The sequence below is a fragment of the Eubalaena glacialis genome, chromosome 4, assembly GCF_028564815.1.
Source record: "Eubalaena glacialis isolate mEubGla1 chromosome 4, mEubGla1.1.hap2.+ XY, whole genome shotgun sequence".
NCBI lineage: Eukaryota > Metazoa > Chordata > Mammalia > Artiodactyla > Balaenidae > Eubalaena > Eubalaena glacialis.
Window position 1 is genome coordinate 40,695,314 of NC_083719.1, and position 20,748 is coordinate 40,716,061.

Here is a 20,748-nt window from a genome sequence, read left to right on the forward strand (position 1 = left end):
ATGCTCAGGGAACAGTATGAACTCAGGGGATTTGATTGGCAGAATAAAGGACCAGGATCACCTTATTTCTCTCTATAATAAAAGGTGCTAACCTTTTCTGGATCACCAGTTGTTAGAGATTAAAGTTATGGGTCTTTCCCTCAGAAAAAATCTAAGTGAACCCACACAGAGAGAATTTTTCACACAATTTCCTGAGGTTTTATACACTCCCTGAAGCCCCTTCCTGCACCCAGATTCAGAGTCCTGGATTTATGACAATCATTCACATAATTTCATGGTCTCTTATCCTCAAAATGGGACACATTATTTCCCTGTTTGCTATTTTTTTAATGGCTTTGTATTTTTCATTCCAAAATCATATCTTGATAAACCATAATGGAAAAGAAAATGAAAAAGAATGTATGTATAACCAAATGACTTTGCTGTACAGTAGAAATTAATTCAACATTGTAAATACTTCGATAAAATAAGTTTAAAAAAAATTAACAAAAAACCCCCCAAATTGTATCTTTGATGTTTTCTAAGATCTAAGATCAAAAACTTAAAAATAAGAAGTCCCATCCTGACCAACCCTACCTTCTGCAATGACTTGTATCTTCGAATATTCAGATTGGGTTTTGAGTCAATCCCGAGTGGCCTGTCCTCTTTGGCCCTTCCCCACTGGTGCTGACCAATGGCAGTCTTTCTTCTCATATCGAGTGTCACAGCTTCAGGTTCCTTTTGTAGCTGTGCCATATTCAAATAGATGGGATAGGATAGAGAGGATTAGAGGCACATTTGAGAAGGAGTAAAGAAGAAAGAAAAAGAAGTTGAAGATAGACCAGGTCAGAAGAGGGCCAGCACGACAGGTCTGGGCTAGCAGCGCCCACCTCTCCTCCTCTGGCAGCAGCACTTCCTGTTTCTGGAGTATGCCTCATATCCTGAGCTCTTCTTAGGAATATGTGAGGCTGGAGGCTCACTTCCGACTCCTTTCTAAAGGCTCACAACTGTTTGTCATCTGCAAACATGTGCCTTTGCATGGAAATTTGAAGATGGCTATGTGCCCCTCCTGTGCCGTGGTGCAGATTTATCTTTCAAATGTGTTGTACTAAACAAAGCCCAAGGTAACATAGCCCGTGGGAAGGCTTTTTTTCCGGCACAAAATATATCAAAACAATTCAGAGATACATCAACACACAGTCTGTTAAAAAAACAAAATTCAGCTGAGTGAATTTGAAGATCTAAGCAGCTTTATTTAATGATTCATGAATCAGGCAGCATCCCATCTAACAAACAGAAAGGAGTTCCAAGGAGCTGTAGAAAATGGAAGGCTTTTACAGGCAGAAGGGGAAACAGTTGTATTGGTTCAGGCAAGGTCACCTTCCTGTAGGGGACAGAAGGGCTCTATCAGGTGGATTACCTCACCAGTGCTGACCAGGAAATTCCAAACTGACCAGTTAAGATCACATTCCTGGGAGGGGGGCGTTTGAAACTGCAATTAGGTTCCGTATTAAGTCTGGGTTTGGTGACGTGGACTTGGCACAAGTGTTTCCATTTTCGGCCTGTTGTCTCTTTTCTTTTTAGCAATTCGTATACATTTTACTTCATCACGCTTAGTTTTTTTTCTTTAAATTTAGACCATTTGTTTCAGTGTTTGGCACACACTACACTCTTATGCTTTACAGGTGATGTTAATGCTTTTCATTTTTCAATTATTTTAGGATATTCTGATGCTGGGTGCAGTAGGAGCTTATGACTGGAGTGGGACTGTTGTCCAGCAGACACCTCATGGACATTTGATCTTTCCTAAACAAGCCTTTGACCAAATTCTGCAAGACAGAAATCACAGTTCATATTTAGGTAAGGCCTAGCAGCATTTGGCTCAGCAAATTTAAATCCCATCCTTTAAACTAGCGTCTTGTTGAATCTCAGGGTCAGTTCAGCGAAGTGCTTGAGCTACCCTCTAATTGTTATATTTGTTGCACGTATTTCTGTTGCCTCTTTGCCAGTCAGGCCTTAGCCCGTAACTACTTAATGAAACGCTGTATATTTGACTCATTAATCTCTTCTGGCTGTTCCAGCAGTTGTTATTCCTGGGACACGATTGTGTTTCTCCAAAACAGAAATAGTTCCTAAAAGTCAGTACCGTAAGTGGTAGTCTTATATCAATTTGGAGTTCCTAGTCTTTTTGTTTGTGTAATAGGCAGCCACCAATTTTGAGCACCTACTATGGGACAGCTCCTGAGCTGGCTCTTCTATCCACGTAACATTTAATCCTTCCAACGACCCTTTGAAGGAAATATCATTATCCTCATTTTACCTTTGAGAGCCAAAGAGGTTAATTACTTGCCTAAAGATCAAAAACTTACTAAAAGTGGCAAGTCCAAAATTTGAACCTGGGACTGTCTGACTCCAAAGCTTATGTTCTTTCCACTGTGCAAATTTCCACCTTTTAAATTCATTTAGTTATTCATTCAAGAAATATTGGTTGAGTGTCAGATTCATGAGTGGCTGATGGGGACAACCCAGAATCTAGGGCCAGCTTTATAGGGAGATGCCCCACCTCCACTGGGCAGTGCTGGTGGCCAAGGGACAGAAGCAGTTTATCTTAGAAAAAGGAGGATGTGCACTCAGGAGCTCTAGCAACTGTGCGTCACACTAACGAAGGGGACCTCTGATCACCTCTGCTAAATTCACAAGCCCATCTGGCCAAGATATTCAATAGTACCTACTCTGTAACCCCTTCTCTCCTAGGTTACTCTGTGGCTTCAATTTCTACTGGAAAAAGTGTCCACTTTGTTGCTGGAGCTCCTCGGGCAAATTATACCGGCCAGATAGTGCTGTACAGTGTCAATGAGAGTGGCAATATCACAGTTATTCAGTCTCACAGAGGTGACCAGGTAAATTCCATTGTTTAAGAAGATGAAATTAATTTCAGGGACAACAGGACAGGTGGGGAGTTAGTAGAAATGGAAACTAACATTTATTGAGTGCCTCTCCTGTAGCTGGCTCTGTAATCTGTGTTTACTTGAATATTCCTTAAATCTTCACAACAGTACTGAGATCTACCATCCCCTTTTGACAGGTTACTGAGGGTTTAACTACCTTTCTAAGGCCACATAGCTTTCATGGGGTGAAGCTGTCATTAAAGCCCAATGATGACAGGCACCTAACCAGTGCTTTGTAGGCAAGCCCCTACGAGGAGCCAAGGATCTGGAGGAGAAATAAGGAGAAGAAGGGAGCAGGATGGCATTATAAAGACTGAGCTACTACATCTGGGCTTGTCAAGGTGTCCTATGGCTTTGACATTTCTAAAAGTAAAACAACTCCCTTCTCTGCCACTTTCTTCTGATGCGTGACGGTTTGGTAGTCAGAACCTGTGACGCCTCCCAGCCATGGCCCACGAGAGCAAAGGCCAGTTGACAGATTCCTATTTCTTTGTGAAGTAGTTTTGACTCATGGACTTAGCACATATTTGAAATGAGCATCACTGAACTCTAACAGCGAACAGAAAATTTTCTTCCTTAAATCAGAGAAACCGACTATCCACAGATTTCCCTTCTCTGGGATTAAATCTGATCCACTGTCTCTATGGACTTCCCAGGAGTAAGAAGATCTGAGTCTTTGACTTCCAAACCAGCTATGGTCACATACTCTTCCCTCCTCTTTAATATTTTAAAGAAGGGTGCTTTTATTTTGAGAAAAGTAATGCAAGTGTTATGGAAGGAATCATTTCTTATTCATTTCTGAATCCTCAAGAGGCATTCATGTAGGCATACGTTGAACCTTGGTTGAATGGAATGATGAGCATTCAGATTCCCAGCCTCTCATTTCCTTTTATCAGCGACTAGTTCTCCAGCCCAATCTATCTGGGAACTACTCCACTGTCCCAGATCATGCCATGGACACTAACATCACTCGTGCTTTCCCACTCCACTCCACCTAGCAAATTCCTTGCCGTCTTCTAAGATGCAATTCAAATAATACTTAATCTTTCTAAGCCTTTCTGACTCCTGTGCACTCGGATCACACAGCATTTGTTACTTGCCTCTATTATAATATATTTTACCACGGAAGCACAATTATTTGTTCCGCCTCCCTCTTCCCCTCCTGCCTTTGTGTACAACATCTCACAAAGTTTCTAAGTGTTTCTTAAATGTGGTCTTTTACCCACTAGCATCAGAAGCACCTGGAGTGCTTACTTAAAATACTGTTTTCTTGGTCACCCCATGGACATGGTATCAGAATCTCTGGAAATGGGTCTCAGGAATCTGTATTTTACAGATACTTTTTTGGCGATTTTTGTGCACCCTAAGGTCTAAGAATCAAATGTTAGATTGTGATACAACTGGAGAGAAGGAGCTATGTTATCCATCTTTAGGTACCTAGCACCTTACAGGCAACGAATGCTCAATTTTTGCTTGTTGAATGAGTAAACAGAAGTTCAGCGTAATACTAGGAGTATAGGAATCCTAAGGTTGATATGCTTTATTACTCCAGATTGGCTCCTATTTTGGTAGTGTGCTGTGTGCAGTCGATGTGGACAAAGACACCGTTACAGATGTGCTCTTGGTAGGTGCGCCAACGTACATGAATGACCTAAAGAAAGAGGAAGGAAGAGTCTACTTGTTTACTATCACAAAGGTAAAAAAAAAAAAAAAAATTATTAAACTGACTTCGTTTGATTTGCTTTAGTATTGGTAAATAAAAGTTAATCTGCATTTTTTCAGAATTAAGAAAATTTATTATTGAATGATAATTTTCATATAGAGTATGGTTTATTTATTTATAAATTTATTTATTTATTTTTGGCTGCTGCTCACGGGCTTTCTTTAGTTGCGGCGAGCAGGGGCTACTCTTTGTTGCGGTACATGGGCTTCTCATTGCGGTGGCTTCTCTTGTTGCGGAGCACGGGCTCTAGGTGCGCAGGCTTCAGTAGTTGCAGCATGTGGGCTCAGTAGTTGTGGCTCATGGGCTCTAGAGCACAGGCTCAGTAGTTGTGGCGCACGGACTTGGTTGCTCCGAGGCATGTGGGATCTTCCCGGACCAGGGCTTGAACCCGTGTCCCCTGCATTGGCAGGCGGATTCTTAATAGCTGAGCCACCAGGGAAGTGCTAGGGTATGGTTTGTATTTCATCATTTTGAGGATGTCACCATTAAGTTATAGTTTTAAAAATCACATTGACAGGCATAACTTAGAGCTTAACGTATAGTGCCCTGCCGTTTTCCACGAGGTCTTTGAATACATATTCTCATTACAAATAAAGTCATTATAAATGCACATTGTTTTTTGAAATACATACACACACACACACACACACGCACAAACATCTGTGTATTTCCCAAGTATCTCATTCAATTATTCTTCTTTGCTATAAAGGTATAACAATAACAGGGCAAAGCTACCTTGTTAATATTTTACAGTGGTAAGTACAAATTTTACCAGGCACTTTAGAAACCTCCATATATTCCTGGATGCTTTCTACAGTAGTTTGTCAGGAAATTCCATTGCTTAGTGTAACATTTAGGTATATATCCAAGTCTTGGAAATTCCAGTTCTTGCACATAAAACTAAGCATACTCTAACATGGAAAAGCCCAGTTTTTCCAACTTGCAGACTGAACTCTCTCAATCCATGCACATAAGTATAGAGAACTTAGTGAAACCTGAAAGAAAACCAAAATTAAAGGCACAGGTTGACATAGAAAATTAGATGACCAGATACAGAAAGGATGGAAAAAGAGAAGCTAATATTAATACAGTAAATATTATATTTATCTGTTGTGATATTTTGTCCTACCTTATTTATTTAAATTAATGTAAGAGTTAACCCTTTATCAGAAGCAGTTAAAACAATTTTAAAGTATATAAAGAATGTGCAATTGAGTATTTAATAAGGGAAGAGCATATCTACTAGTTTGGAAATTTAACAAATCCCCAGTTTCTTAAATGTTTCTTGCTAGTCAGTCTGAATTATCATTAATTGTTGAAGGTGAGAAGATCTTCCAGTATTTTACCAGACTCAGCAACAAATTGATTTCCATAAGGTTATTATAGAGGAGAAGGAATCAACACTGACCCAGTTTCATGGGTGAGAAGCATTGCTTTCTTATGAAGTCATGAAATATTTCCATTCTTGATTTCAAAATCTGAAGGAAAAAAAAAAAACACGACTGTGTCTTTCACAAGAAAATGTCTTTTCTTTGGCAGAATTATTCAGTGTTTCTTATAATGGGATATTAACAATCTCATTTTTCACTTTCTGTGCCATTACAATTATGCCACTGTTGTTCAGTAGTTTTTAACTAAAGGACTAAATTAAGATATTGTGTTTTATTTTGTCTCTACCTTAATTTTATTGAAGAGATTAGTAGATTTTTACCAGAAAATTTTTAAATCAAAAAATTTGGAAACAGATGAGGGAGGATTCTAATATTCTAAAAGGGGGGAAAAAAGACAAAGAAATGGACATTTTTATGTAGGTTGTGCAGCCACAGTAAAGAGAATTGCTTCCTTTCACCTTGGTTTATGAGCAGATTGATTGCCTATGACCTTACTTGCTAAAAAAATTTTTTGTAAGTCTCATCATAAATAGAGAATTTTGAATTCTAGGTTTAAAATCCTATCCATTTTTAACAGTTTGCAAATTGGTTTGGGCATCATTTGCTGTGAATTTTAATTATAAAAATTGTAAGAGTTTCTCTTTTTTTAATTGAAGTATAGTTGATTTACAATGTCATGTTAGTTTCAGTTCAGCACAGTGATTCAGTTATACATATATAAACAGATATAGATATATTCTTTTTCAGATGCTTTTCCCTTTTAGGTTATTACAAATTATTGAGTATAATTCCCTGTGCCATACAGTAGGTCCTTGTTGGTTATCTATTTTATATATAGTAGTGTGTATATGTTAACGTAAGGTTTGCTTTAATTGTCCCCTTTCCCCTTTGCAAGGGCGTTTTGAATTGGCACCAATTTCTGGAAGGCCCCGAGGGTGTTGAAAATGCTCGGTTTGGTTCAGCGATTGCAGCTCTTTCAGACATCAATATGGATGGCTTTAATGATGTGATCGTTGGTTCACCATTGGAAAATCAGAACTCTGGAGCTGTGTACATCTACAATGGTCATGAGGGCACCATTCGCCTGAGGTATTCCCAGGTAATCCAGTTTCGTGGTGATTATTTACATGTGAGTATCATTCCTTTAGAGCTAGAGAGTATCATGCGGACCATCCAATCCACCCCTCTTGTTTTATAACTTCATTCACTCATTCATCAGATGCTTGGTGAACCTCTACTGTGTGTCAAGCGCTGATAAGTCTCTGGGAATGCTGTAAAGTACTGGACAGACAAAACTGTGCTCTTTGTGGATCTTCCATTCTTGTGGAGGAGACAGGGGAAAAATGAGATAAATAAGATAAAATAATCCAGATAATAATAAATATAAGGAATTTTAAAAAACTAAAATAGGGAATAAATTTTCAGGGCTGGGAGATATCAGGTATTTGAGTGGGTGACCAAGAAAGCCTCACTGAGAAGGCAGCTTTTGAATAAAGACCTGAAGGAAGTGAGCTAGGAGAAGAATCAGGACCCAAACTTGCATCAACTCCTTCCAAGTCCACTGATCTTTCACTGCTTTGTTATTTTATGTGAGAGATTCATGCTGTTTCTTTGATGCAAATGTGGCTGCAAGAATGATAATCAGATGAGATAAGATGTGACTGAAAAATCAATGGAATTCTGTGGAGAATAAAACAACCTGGGAAACGGCCATATAAAGAACATACCAAATAGCATATGCTAACACATATATATGGAATCTAAAAAAAATGGTTCTGAAGAACCTAGGGGCAGGACAGGAATAAAGACACAGACGTAGAGAATGGACTTGAGGACACAGGGAGGGGGAAGGGTAAGCTGGGACGAAGTGAGAGAGTGGCATGGACATATAAACGCTACCAAATGTAAAATAGCTAGCTAGTGGGAAGCAGCCACATAGCACAGGGAGATCAGCTCGGTGCTTTGTGACCACCTAGAGGGGTGGGATAGGGAGGGTGGGAGGGAGACGCAAGAGGGAGGAGATATGGGGATATATGTATATGTATAGCCGATACACTTTGTTATAAAGCACAAACTAACACACCATTGTAAAGCAATTATACTCCAATAAAGATGTTAAAAATAAGTAAATAAACAAATAAATTTAAAAAGTATGATTATTAATTCTTGTAATAAATAATTCTAAAGTATTAAAAAAAAAAAAAAGAACATACCAGGGCAATGTAGATGCTGCCTTTTTTCTGTTTCAGTTGTCATGCAGTATAATTTCATCTCAAACTTGCTCTTTTAGAAAATCTTGGGGTCTGATGGAGCCTTCAGGAGCCACCTCCAGTACTTTGGGAGATCCCTGGATGGCTATGGAGATTTAAATGGGGATTCCATCACTGATGTATCTGTTGGTGCCTTTGGCCAGGTCATTCTGCTCTGGTGAGTCAGTGAGAGCCAGACACAAACTAGCTAACGAACAAATGGGCTGCTAAGTAGAGCAGATTGCTGTGCCAGTATTACTGAAATGTCACATGCGTTATATAAGACTCTAAGACATTTATATGTCATAGTTTGCATAGAGGAAGGAATATGTTTTTCCTGGTGGGAGGAAAAAAATATTTGCTTAACATTAGAATCAAGTTTCTCTTCTCTATATAGTGAGCAGAAAAAGTACATTGAAAAGACAAAGCTCTTGAAATGGTATTCAGGATATTTCTGATTATTATCTTCCAAATAGCCTTACCTCAGCTTGCAGAAAAGAATTCTCATGAGAATGCTCTAAAAATACTGAACACTGAGACCACACAAGTAAAGTGCAACTTCTCATGTGGTTAAAAGGTATCTTTTACAATTATTGGTCATAAACAAGAAGCCATTATTTAGGTTTAGCTGACCTCTCGTTGACCTCAGGAGGAGTTGAAGAGCAGGAGGGAACAATAAGGGATTCAAGGGCCACGTGAGTCAAGGACAAAAATAAATATATTGGGCTGGTGAAGGACTGAAATCAAAAAGAAATAGAGAATTTGATCAAGAGTCCCCAAGAAAATATAGTTCAGTTATCCATTCATGTCTGCTGAAAAATGTGCTTTTTTAAATGTCCAAATACATCAAGAACAGAAAAAAAAATTACCTATTGAGTAAATTACATTGAGTTCAATGAAGCTATCTGCAGTATCTCACTTGTGCTTTTAAAGGCTGAAATGCATTGTTTTTAGTGCAGCATTGTTTTTTTTTTGGCTGCGCTGTGCGCAGCATGTGGGATCTTAGTTCCCCAACCAGGGATCGAACCCGTGCCCCCTGCAGTGGAAGTGCGGAGTCTTAACCACCAGACCACCAGGGAAGTCCCTTAGTGCATCACTTTAATGAAACCTTCATGTGGAAAAAATAAAACTCAAGGATAATATTTAAGACTTTGAAAAAAAGAAAATATATTTACTGAATAAAATCAGTTAAAATCAGTTAAAAATAGCATTAAAATAATACAAGGTATGATTACACATAATTATAAGGCTGATTTGTAAACAATTTTGTAAGAAATCATACATTTCAGTGAACATCACCCTGTAGCCACCTTGGTTGGCCTCATGCTTGGTAGGCTATATACTTACTATATTATGACATTCCCTTTCAAGATAGTCCATGGTAGCCAAACTTTTTTCTTTGAAGGTGAATTTGATTCTTCTAAAAAGTCAAGACACATGGAGTCAAATCAGTTTATTGAGGGGATCAGTTAAGCTAGGTTAATGCCGTTTTGTGGTCACATTCCTATAAGGTGCTAAGACTGGTTTTTCTGGGTAACTTCCTGAGAATAATTTTTTTTAACATTTATGTCTTTCAGGTCACAGAGTATTGCTGATGTATCTGTAGTTGCTTCTTTCACACCAGAAAAAATCACTTTGCTCAACAAGAACGCTGAGATAAACCTTAAACTCTGTTTCAGCGCCAAGTTTAGACCTGCTAAGCAAAACAATCAAGTGGGTGAGTAAACCTGAAATAATCTATACAACAGATAGGTTTGCATATAGAGTTTTAGTCCTGAACGTAACACATACTTTGGATTTGGAAACCAAAAGAAATAAGGGTCTTGCAGACATTTGAATTGCCACATATTTGAGGTGCCTGAGAATGGTTAATTCGGTGTGGAAGGTGTGTTTAGACCTTCGTCCGTCATCTCTAGAACATAACATTCTGCTGCTGAAGGTCATAATTTCAATGACATAATCATAGGCTCTCCCAATCTGTCCTTTAAGTCTCTCTTACCCACACCTTCCTAACTGAAAACCATGGGCACGCGCAGATTACACTGAACTCAAGCCCGTATTAAATGAGTACACTGTAGGCTGGCTTTGCCATGATCTCGATAGAGTGTGTTCAGTACAAGGATCAAATATTCCTATTCTTAAAAATTTAATAAGCATGAAATAATGAGAAAGTATAAAACAATATATAATTTGTGCCCAGTGTTTTACATTTTCTAAATAATCCAAAGAAGTGAGTGAAAGTCTGAAGCATGTCCTATCAGCAGGAGAGAGTAGGGAAGACTGTGAGCAGATGTCAGCAGAAGCTGTTGTCGTCTCTCCCTGGATGGGTCCAGTCATCTTCCAGGGCCTGGGTGAGGTCCCACAAGCTCTCTGAAGTCTTTCTAACCACTGCGTCTCACCTCCATCTCTCCTGCTCCAATTGTCTCAGTTCCCTCAATATGTAGCCATTGATTTAGGACTTGATCCAACACTACCTTCTTTCATTTGCTGCTGTTTCATGGGTCCTAATCCCCCTTCATCAGATTTTGGCTCTAAAATTTAGAAACCTGTAGTTCCTACAGCTATTTCATTAGGTGGTGAACAAATAAACTAGCTTAAAGGGTAAAAACATAGAGGCAGGTTATTTGTCACGATTCATACCAAGAAATAAGTAGCTTACGAACACAAAAAGTTAGATTCACATCTTGGCACGCTTTCCATATTTCCTACTTTTCATATTCATCTGGCATTTTTCCTTTCAGGTGTTCAAACACTGACCCAACTCTGAGTAGCACATCTCACAGACCTGCCTTGTAGCATGTCCATCTCAGTAGCCGCGATAGTTGAATCAAAAACCATGACTGTATAAACATGAAGTGGCTAGATGGAACGTAGAGCATGGTGATTTTCATTAACAGTACTGTATTGTATATTTGAAAGTTGCTGAGTTTAAAAGTTCTCGCCACACACACAAAAATTGTAACTTTGTGAAGTGATGCGTATATTAACTCACTTTATTGTGGTAATTATTTTGCAATATATAAAATCGCTATGTTGTATACCTTAAACTTACACAATGTTCTATGTCAATGATATTTCAATGAATCTGGGGGAATAAAACATTAAATATAAAAGATTAATTTGGAAAATCTGTTAGTTGGCAGAAATGACTGGTAGGTCACCTTTCCTGGCCCTGAAGCATGGATTTGTCTCATGTATCTTCCAATTTTTGACTGTACTTCACCTCTTCTGTTGCCACACACTCAAAAAGGGCGTTCTGCTGTGAGAATTTCATTCCCTTCCACTCATTGTCTAGTGTCTCCTGCTATTGGGCATCTTTCCCTTTGAATCCTTCTTCTTAAGTATAATTACCACACCTACTAACTTTGTCCTAGCTATAATCACTTCCCCAGCATAACTTTTCCTTTGCTTTATTTTCACCATTTATTTTTAGTTCTTGATTCCTTTGTATTTTATCTTTGTTAACCTCATTAAGTCATCGGAGCAAGAAAAATTATACATCACTTCTAATACATATTTGAAAGGTAATACATAGAATGCTTTTGGAAGTATATTCAACCTTTAAAATATTGGAAGTAATAAGACAGAATAATCCCAAATAAGGCAGTTGATGCTATTAATAGTATCAGATCTCCTCTCTCAGTTTTGGACATGTAGCCAGCAGACTTTATTGAAGGTTCTGATAGTTTGGACATTGGCTACTGACATCAATTTTTATCACATTTGTTTCTCATTTCCATTTCCCTAGGTTAGTTATTATTATCTCTGTTTTATAGATGAGGAAATGGAGGTTCAAAGAGGTTAAGCAAATTGCCTAAAGCTCGTAAATGGTGGGATTAGGATTCAAAGCATCTGTCTGATTCAAAACTTGTTACTGCAATGTTACATGCCTTTCCCCAAGTAAGCATCTAGAATATGCCAGGCACTATACATGTCCCCTTAGAGTATCTAACTTAATCCTCAAATAACAGTGACTCCTCAAAACTGCATAGAAACAGCAGGAACATGGGATCTGATTTCAAAATTACCCAAACTTTATTTCTGACCATGCCCTAGCTGTATGAACTGAGGTGAATTATTTTGAAAAATAGGATAATATTCTGCTCATAATCTGAAAAATAGGATAATAATATCCACATTCCAGGTTTATTGTAAAACTTGTATAACATATAAGAATGTGTTCAATTGTAGGCACTCAACAGTTCCTTTCCTTTTCATGTCACCACGTTATGGACAATAAAACCGATATTTGAGGAAGTAATTTGACCAACTTCATTCAGTAGATTTCCTGGTGGCGAATCTACTTTTCCTTCCACTGCATCAAGCCATGTTTCTTTGAATCACATTTCTTTGCATCCACAGTCACGTATTGACACATCATACCACAGCTAGAATTACAAATATCATAGGCCATCCATGGTTCACAGTCCCTCAATAAAAAGACTGGTTTTTGTTCTCTTGAAGTCAAAGACTTTACCCAATAAGACACGATAAAACAGGGATGCTTTTTCCTTAAAAGTTTATTTGTAATAACATTTCTTTATGACTTTTATTATAGCCATTGTATATAACATCACAATTGATGCAGACCAATATTCATCCAGAGTAACCTCCAGGGGATTATTTAAAGAAAATAATGAAAGGTGCTTGCAGAAGACCACGATAGTAAATCAAGCACAGAGTTGCTCTGAGTACATCATCCACATACAGGTGAGGCCTCAGAGTCATCCCTTTCATCTCATTTCTTCTTAAAGACTAATGAATGGCGAAAGCCTAAAATGGAAGCTTATGAGTTAGATAAATGCTTGTTCTTCTAGTTAATGCTTTTCTTATCTATGAACAGGAGTGTATTTCCTTTATACTAGTATATATGGTCACATTCTATTATTGTGTAAGTTAGTTGCATTAAATTTTATTTGGGATTGCAAGTAAAAGGGCTGAAAATAAGATTCTTAAAGAAATCAAGGACAGTGCTTTCTTAAATGTTTAACAGGAAGAGCTTTTAGTTGACAATAAATTTTATTTTGACATTTTCATATGAGAAATTTTATTTATTTTTAAACGACTGAAAAGGACAATTCTAATTGTCCTTTCCATTATTGGATTAAATTGATATAGGTGAAGGATGGTAGATTATCAGGTAAAAATTATTGGCTATAATCTTATGCCATAATTACTACAGTTCACATGGATTTTGAAACTCTCCCAAGTAGGAAATGTGCTTCTCAGGAGAAAACTAAAAGAAAATCTATTTTATAAATTACATGAATATTTCCCCCTAGAAACCATGTAATGGTATTTGAAAGTGTAATTTACTCAGGAAACTATTTTTAAAAGAGTTGTTTAAGAACTTTCCTAGAATGTGGTTCTCAGAGTTTAAGATGCATAAGAATTGCCAAGGAAACTTCTATAAAATGGATATTCAGGAACCCCACCACCAGAAATTTGGGTTTGAAGGTCCAAGGAATGCGCAGGTCTAAGGGGCATCCCCAAATACTTCTGATGTAGATGGATGGTACAGAGATAACATCTCAAGAAATGCTAAGTATAAGAGTTGGAAAAACAAAGTTTATGGTCAGATGAACTAAAATCAGTTGAGTTATTTATATTCAAGTTGAAGGTTTCTTCTTTGTGAAGGCCTGGACTTTTTTGTTGTTAATGTGCCAATTATACAGCTTCTTTAAAGGAATAAAAGCCAGATTCCATTCTCTCTTACCCTTGTGCTAAGTGGTGGATCAAATTAAATGTGTAGTCCATTGTGGGGGAATGAAGACAGCCAGGCTGTGGTGTATGTATGTATGTGTGTATATAGATATATCTCCTGTTCCATGACATGTATACTTGTGAAGTTTTTACGAGGTGTGTGTTATTGTGGTCAGCTAAGACCACAGGTGTTCCAGGTAACACACCACATTTGCTATCAATACCAAAGTCCATCCTATGTGCCAACCCTGCAGCCAGCCGAGGACACATTTCCTTGTAGTCAGGAAGCCATTGTAGTGGTCAGGCCCCTCCAAAAGGGCTCAAGATAGGAGTAAGTCCTGCCTGTGAACGAACTAAGAGATAATAAAGATATCACTTCTAGGAAAATGCAGATTTCATTTTTAGTGCTTACCATTGTATAGACATTGTTCTTTCTTGAAGAAGAATGCTAGATAGCATTTGCAACCCTGTTTTGGCATTATTTTCATTTTTCAATAGACAGGATACCTCAAAAACTGGAAGCGGCCCAGGCCTCCTGGAACACTGCAAATCCTCCACTGTTTTTACTAAAGACAAAGAGGAAATGTCGTACTTGTAGCTGGACAGTGTTGGTTTTAATGTCTGTAGAGTGATATGTGCATCATCTTCTATGTGCAAAGAGCAGTTCAGCCACTAACAGTCAGCTAGGCCAGAAGTTGGGGAGCTTGGTTTGAAGTGTGGGAGACACTTTTATCTGGTTTTGTAGACTAAAGTTAGGTTCTAAGGAACGGAGTCCCCTTGTCCATTCCTGACAGCCAACCCTGGGCACTTTCCCTTGTAGGTCCTAATATTCTCTTCCAGAGATTTGGTCAGGACACCTAAGGACCCCATAAGTCTTGGCAATAGGAATTGGAAGAACATGGCCAACAGCCCCAGAGCTTGGTACTGACAAAGGGGTCTTCTGAGCATTTAAAACTGGACATCTCATCTAAATATTGATAATTACTTGTGTATAAATAATGAGATTACTGATGAGCTTAACTAAGAATTACTGCTTCAAATTTTTACTGAGCCCAGGTTTTTAAGTCTCTTAGAAGCAGAGAGGCTAAGAGCAGACTTAGGACAGAAGTGAAGAAGCAAGAGCCTTGAAAATTCAAAACAGAGCTATTCTGCATGATTGAGAGTAGACTGTGTCCTTAATCATGAACACATTTGTGGTTGTTTTCTTGTTTTGAAGCTGCCGTGCCCTAATCAACTGACTCTGTGCATGTGTGTGTTTAGGAGCCCTCTGATGTTGTCAGCTCTCTGGATCTGTGTGTGAACATCAGCCTGGAAAACCCTGGCACTAACCCTGCCCTCGAAGCCTACTCTGAGACAGTCAAGGTCTTCAGTGTAAGTGTGGTTTGCCCTTCTTGGAATTCAGACTAGCTGCCAAATTTTCACAGTCACTGCCTTAGTGTTTGAAGGATACTTAGGACATAGCCTTTAAGTTGTTAATTTTCTAATTGAAATACAGTTACTTATATGTAAAGTTTACCAGCATGTAATTTCCATGAAGGCAGGGATTTTTGTTTTCCTTGTTCCCTGCTCTATTCCCAGCACCTTGAGCAGTGTTTGGCCCACCACAGGTGCTCAATAAATGTTTGTTGAAGAAATAAATAACAATAAAGTGAACACCTTGTGCTCACCACCCACTTAAAAAAAATAAAATGGTACCAATACCTCTGAAATTCTCTGTATCACTCCCCACCCCATCATACCCACTTTTATCTTGTTCCCCCAAAGCAAATCATCACCTTGAATTTTGCATTTATCAATGCTTTTCTTTCTGATGTTGCTAAACATGTATATATTCCTAAAACATTGTTTAGTTTTGCATGGTTTTGAACTTTATGTAAATGGAGTAATACTATATGTGTTCTTCCACAATTTGCTTTCTTAACTCAAGAGCAAATTTCTGGGATTATTTTTCCTTTTTTGTAGATCCCTTTCTATAAAGATTGTGGTGATGATGGAGTCTGCATCTCTGATCTAGTTCTAGATGTTCAACAGCTGCCAGCAGCTCAGTAAGTTTTGCTTTAAAGTTCAGTGAAAATTGTAGAGACACATTAGATTACTTCATTTGGGTGAATGTTTATGGAGATTTTTTTCTATAAAAGAAACATCTATAACTCTTAAAAACCTTTAAAATCTAAATTTCAAAGTATCTAGGAATAAACTTAACCAAGGAGGTGAAAGACCTATACTCTGAAAACTATAAAACATTGATGAAGGAATCTGAAAATGATCCAAAGAAATGGAAAGATATCCTGTGCTCTTGGATTGGAAGAATTAATTTTGTTAAAATGTCCATACTACCCAAAGCAAACTACAGATTTAATGCAATCTCTATCAAAATGTCCATGACATTTTTCACAGAACTAGAACAAATAATTCTAAACTGTATATGGAACCACAGAAGACCCCAAATTGTCAAAGCAATCTTGAGAAAAAAGAACAAAGTTAGAAGTGTCTTCAGACTATGCTACAAAGCTACAGTAATTAAAGAGCATGGTACTGGCACAAAAACAGATATATAGATCATTGGAACATAATAGAGAGTCCTGAAATAAACCCATGTATTTATGATCAATTAGTCTATGACACAGGCAAGAATATACAATGGAGAAAAGACAATCCCTTCAATAAGTGGTGCTGAGAAGGCTGGACAGCTACATGTAAAAGAATAAAATTAGAACATTTTCTCACATCATATACAAAAATAAACACAAAATGGAGTAAGGACCTGAAACCATAAAACTCCTAGAAGAGTACATAGGCAGAACACTCTTTGACATAAATTGTAGCAGTATTTTTTCTGTCTCTGTCTCCTAAGACAAAAGAAATAAAAGCAAAAATAAATAAATGGGATCTAATTAAACTTAAGGGCTTATGCACAGCAAAGGAAACCATTGACAAAACAAAAAGACAACCCACTGAATGGGAGAAAATATTTGTAAATGATATGACCAATAAGGGGTTAATATCCAAAATATATAAACAACTCATACAACTCAAAAAACCAAACAACCCGATTAAAAAATGGGTAGAAGACCTGAATAGACATTTTTCCAAGGAAGACATACATATGGCCAGCAAGCATATAAAAACATGCTCAACATCGCTAATCATCAGAGAAATGCAAATCAAAACCGCAATGAGATGTCACCTCATACCTAGCAGGATGGCTATCATCAAAAAGAACACAACGAATGTTAGTGAGGACGTGGAGAAAAGGGAACACTTGTACACTGTTGGTGGGAATGTAAATTGGTGCAGCCACTATGGAAAGCAGTATGGAGGTTTCTCGAAAAACTAAATATAGAACTACCATATGATCTAGCAATTCCACTCCTGGATATGAATCCAAAGAAAACAAAAACACTAATTCAAAAAGATAGATGCACCCCAATGTTCATAGCAGCATTATTTACAATAGCCAAGATACGGAAGTAACCTAAGTGTCCATCAACAGATGAATGGATAAAGAAGATGTGACACACACATATATATACGTACATACACACACATTTATATATACAATGGAATATTACTCAGCCATAAAAAGGATAAAATTCTGCCATTTGCAATAAACATAGATGGACCTAGAGCATATTATGCTTCATGAAATAAGTCAGAGAAAGACAAATACTTTGTTATCACTTATATAGAGAATCTAAAAAATAAAACAAACATATATAGCAAGACAGAAATAGACTCACAGTTAAAAATAATAAACTAGTGGTTACCAGTGGGCAGAGGGAAGGAGGAAGGGGAAAGACAGAGGTAGGGGATTAAGCGATACAAACTACCATGTATAAAATAGATAAGTAATAAGCATATATTGTACAGCACAGCAAAATATAGCCATTATTTTGTAATAACTTTAAATGGAGTATAATCTCTGAAAAGATTGAATCACTATGTTGTACACCTGAAACTAATCTTGTAAATCAACTATACGTCAATAAAAAAAATAAAAACATAAATTTCAATTTCTCTCATCCATATAGAAGTAAAACACTAAGAAATATAAAACCACTTGTATTTGGATGGTGCTTTTTTCTGCAATGTAATTAAAAGCAACAAAAAAGAAAATCCAGTAGCATTTAGTCATTCATTGTCCATATTATTTTACTATGAAGATAATTTATTATTAAGCAATTTTCTGTCTTCTAAATAGTACATCTAAAGAGTTTTTTTTAATGAGTAAAGTATTTGAATACTAGCTTTTTAAAAAAAACTGTAATGACTTTTTTTCTTTTTCTCCTTTTTACTTTTAACAGACAACAGCCCTTCATTGTCAGCAACCAAAACAAAAGGTTAACATTTTCAGTAACACTGAAAAACAAAAAGGAAAGTGCATACAACAGTGGAATTGTTGTTGATTTTTCAGAAAATCTGTTTTTTGCTTCCTGGTCCATGCCGGTATGTGAAGGCACCCTGTGTTAACTGCTGATCTGTTTCCTACTTGTTGTCAATTACCGTCTCCCTTATACTCAAATCTCCACGTCCTCTGTGTTTTCTGAAGAAACACCTTGACCCTGAGCTTGATCAATCCTGACTTGTGGCTCCCAACTAGTTAAACCACTTGAGAACACAGCCTGGCTGTGTATCTAGACCAATTCTGCTTCACAGCTTGGGTCAGTTTTCCTTTGCCCTGACACTTGGCAGTAGTAGCCAGACTACAATAAACTCTCCTCAAGCCATCTGTGTGATGAGGCTTCCTCGGTGCCGCACAGATGCAGGGAGCTGCACTTGCTCTGAGAAATTAGAGTCCCACAGCTCAGCCCGAGCTTAGTAACCACAGGTCTTGCTGCTGCCAAGATGCTGCATTCCAATGAGGTCAGTTAATCATGTTGACTTGATCGCTATACCAGGAACACACTTGCCCATGAATGTCCCCCTGGTCCCTCCTCTGCCACCAAGCAGTGAAAAGGAGAGAAGGAAAAAGCTGAGATTTTCCAAATTCACTATTTGATGAAAGGATTAAAAAATGGTCTCATCCAGTTTAAAAGTCAATGTGAACTTAATAGATTTAGTGTTCTAAACCTATTCTGACTTCAGTGTTTAAGTTTCTTGTGCCAAATGACAACTTCTTACTTTAAAGAGAAAAAAACCTGAGGAAAACTAAAATGATTCTTTAAATTATTTAAGGTATAAACAAAAACTATATTTTGTCTTTCTCTTGAAACTACAACTTTGAAATATACTGAGAGAAAAGTATGTATTAAAGACAGCATTTCTAAATAGTGGATTAAAGATATTTTGTGCTTCTGAAATATAAGAAATATGATTTATTTCTGGGTAAAATTCCAGTATTTGACCTCTCCTTTGTCTTGTTGGGTGTCCTGCTTAGCAATAAAAAAATAGTATGTTAGCCACTTGGACAATTCATACAAGACTTTCAAGTCTTGGTGTGAACCAACTTTACTGCTAGAATTTCCAGGTGGTTTATACATCCTTCAGCACGTATGTGCGTGTGCATGCACACATACACACATTGCATACTAATTGATCATTGTTTCCTTGGTCTCGTTCAGGTTGATGGGACAGAAGTGACATGCCAGATTGCGTCATCTCAGAAGTCTGTCACCTGCAATGTGGGCTACCCTGCTTTAAAAAGGGAACAACAGGTACACCTTGCATTTTATCCTTAAATCCATGCTGGCTCCTCCTTGCCATTGGTGTTAACCAATGAACCATCTTTATTAGGTATCGTCATTTGATAGGCACCACAAAATAACTGCCTGCATGTGTTTTAAAAAAATTTTTTTTTTATACAGCAGGTTCTTATTAGTTACCTATTTTATACACATCAGTATATATATGTCAATCCCAATCTCCCAATTCATCCCACCACCACCACCACCGCCCCGCCGCTTTCCCCCCTTGGTGTCCATACGTTTGTTCTCTACATCTGTGTCTCAATTTCTGCCCTGCAAACCGGTTCATCTGTACCATTTTTCTAGGTTCCACATATATGCGTTAATATATGATATTTGTTTTTCTTTCTGACTTACTTCACTCTGTATGACAGTCTCTGTGTCCATCCACATCTCTACAAATGACCCAATTTCGTTCCTTTTTATGGCTGAGTAATATTCCATTGTATATATGTACCACATCTTCTTTATCCATTTGACTATCAATGTTGCCTGCATATTTAGAGGAAGTTTTTAAATATCTGCATGTTTTCTTTAAGTTATTAATAAAAATGGGATTTTCCCCTGTGCAGTTCATTCCCAAAGGCACATACGATATAGAAAGTTCTTTATTTCTGAACACATTGACCAACACTGGTCAAAGTGCTTTACAGAGTCATGGATATCATTTTTAACCCCTGGTAAGCAAATTTTACATCAGCACAAAGCCTTCAAATTCAGATAAGTGTAAGTGCCTGTGATGTGCTGTATGTATATGTCAGGTGAAATCAGTTCTATTCTGAAGGTAAGGCAAGGTGGACAAATACATAGATATTCTACAAATTATAAAGCTTAAGGTTTATAAAATTCAGAATCAAATGGGAGTGAGTTTACTTTTATGGGACACTTTTTTTTTTTCATGTTGGTCCCAGAGCACAAAGCGTCATAGATTGATGAATTTTCATTTTGTGTATAGGTGACTTTCACTATTAACTTCGACTTCAATCTTCAAAACCTTCAGAATCAGGCCTCTGTCAGTTTCCAAGCCTTAAGGTAAAACATGATGAAGTCATGAATTAATGATGGGTGGCT

At 37.5% G+C, this 20,748-nt stretch overlaps 1 protein-coding gene across 1 annotated transcript in view; it reads left to right on the forward strand.

Moving 5' to 3' along the window:
• Positions 1 to 20,748, forward strand: part of ITGA2 (integrin subunit alpha 2) — a 102,510-nt gene that overhangs the window by 63,716 nt on the left and 18,046 nt on the right. Inside the window, exons 11-22 of the mRNA XM_061189249.1 lie at positions 1,701 to 1,839; positions 2,734 to 2,879; positions 4,480 to 4,623; positions 6,937 to 7,140; positions 8,332 to 8,468; positions 9,868 to 10,007; positions 12,849 to 13,000; positions 15,254 to 15,364; positions 15,956 to 16,038; positions 18,298 to 18,439; positions 19,555 to 19,647; positions 20,633 to 20,709. Of these exons, the coding sequence (XP_061045232.1) occupies positions 1,701 to 1,839; positions 2,734 to 2,879; positions 4,480 to 4,623; positions 6,937 to 7,140; positions 8,332 to 8,468; positions 9,868 to 10,007; positions 12,849 to 13,000; positions 15,254 to 15,364; positions 15,956 to 16,038; positions 18,298 to 18,439; positions 19,555 to 19,647; positions 20,633 to 20,709 (1,568 nt within the window). The remainder of the gene's footprint in view (positions 1 to 1,700; positions 1,840 to 2,733; positions 2,880 to 4,479; positions 4,624 to 6,936; positions 7,141 to 8,331; positions 8,469 to 9,867; positions 10,008 to 12,848; positions 13,001 to 15,253; positions 15,365 to 15,955; positions 16,039 to 18,297; positions 18,440 to 19,554; positions 19,648 to 20,632; positions 20,710 to 20,748) is intronic.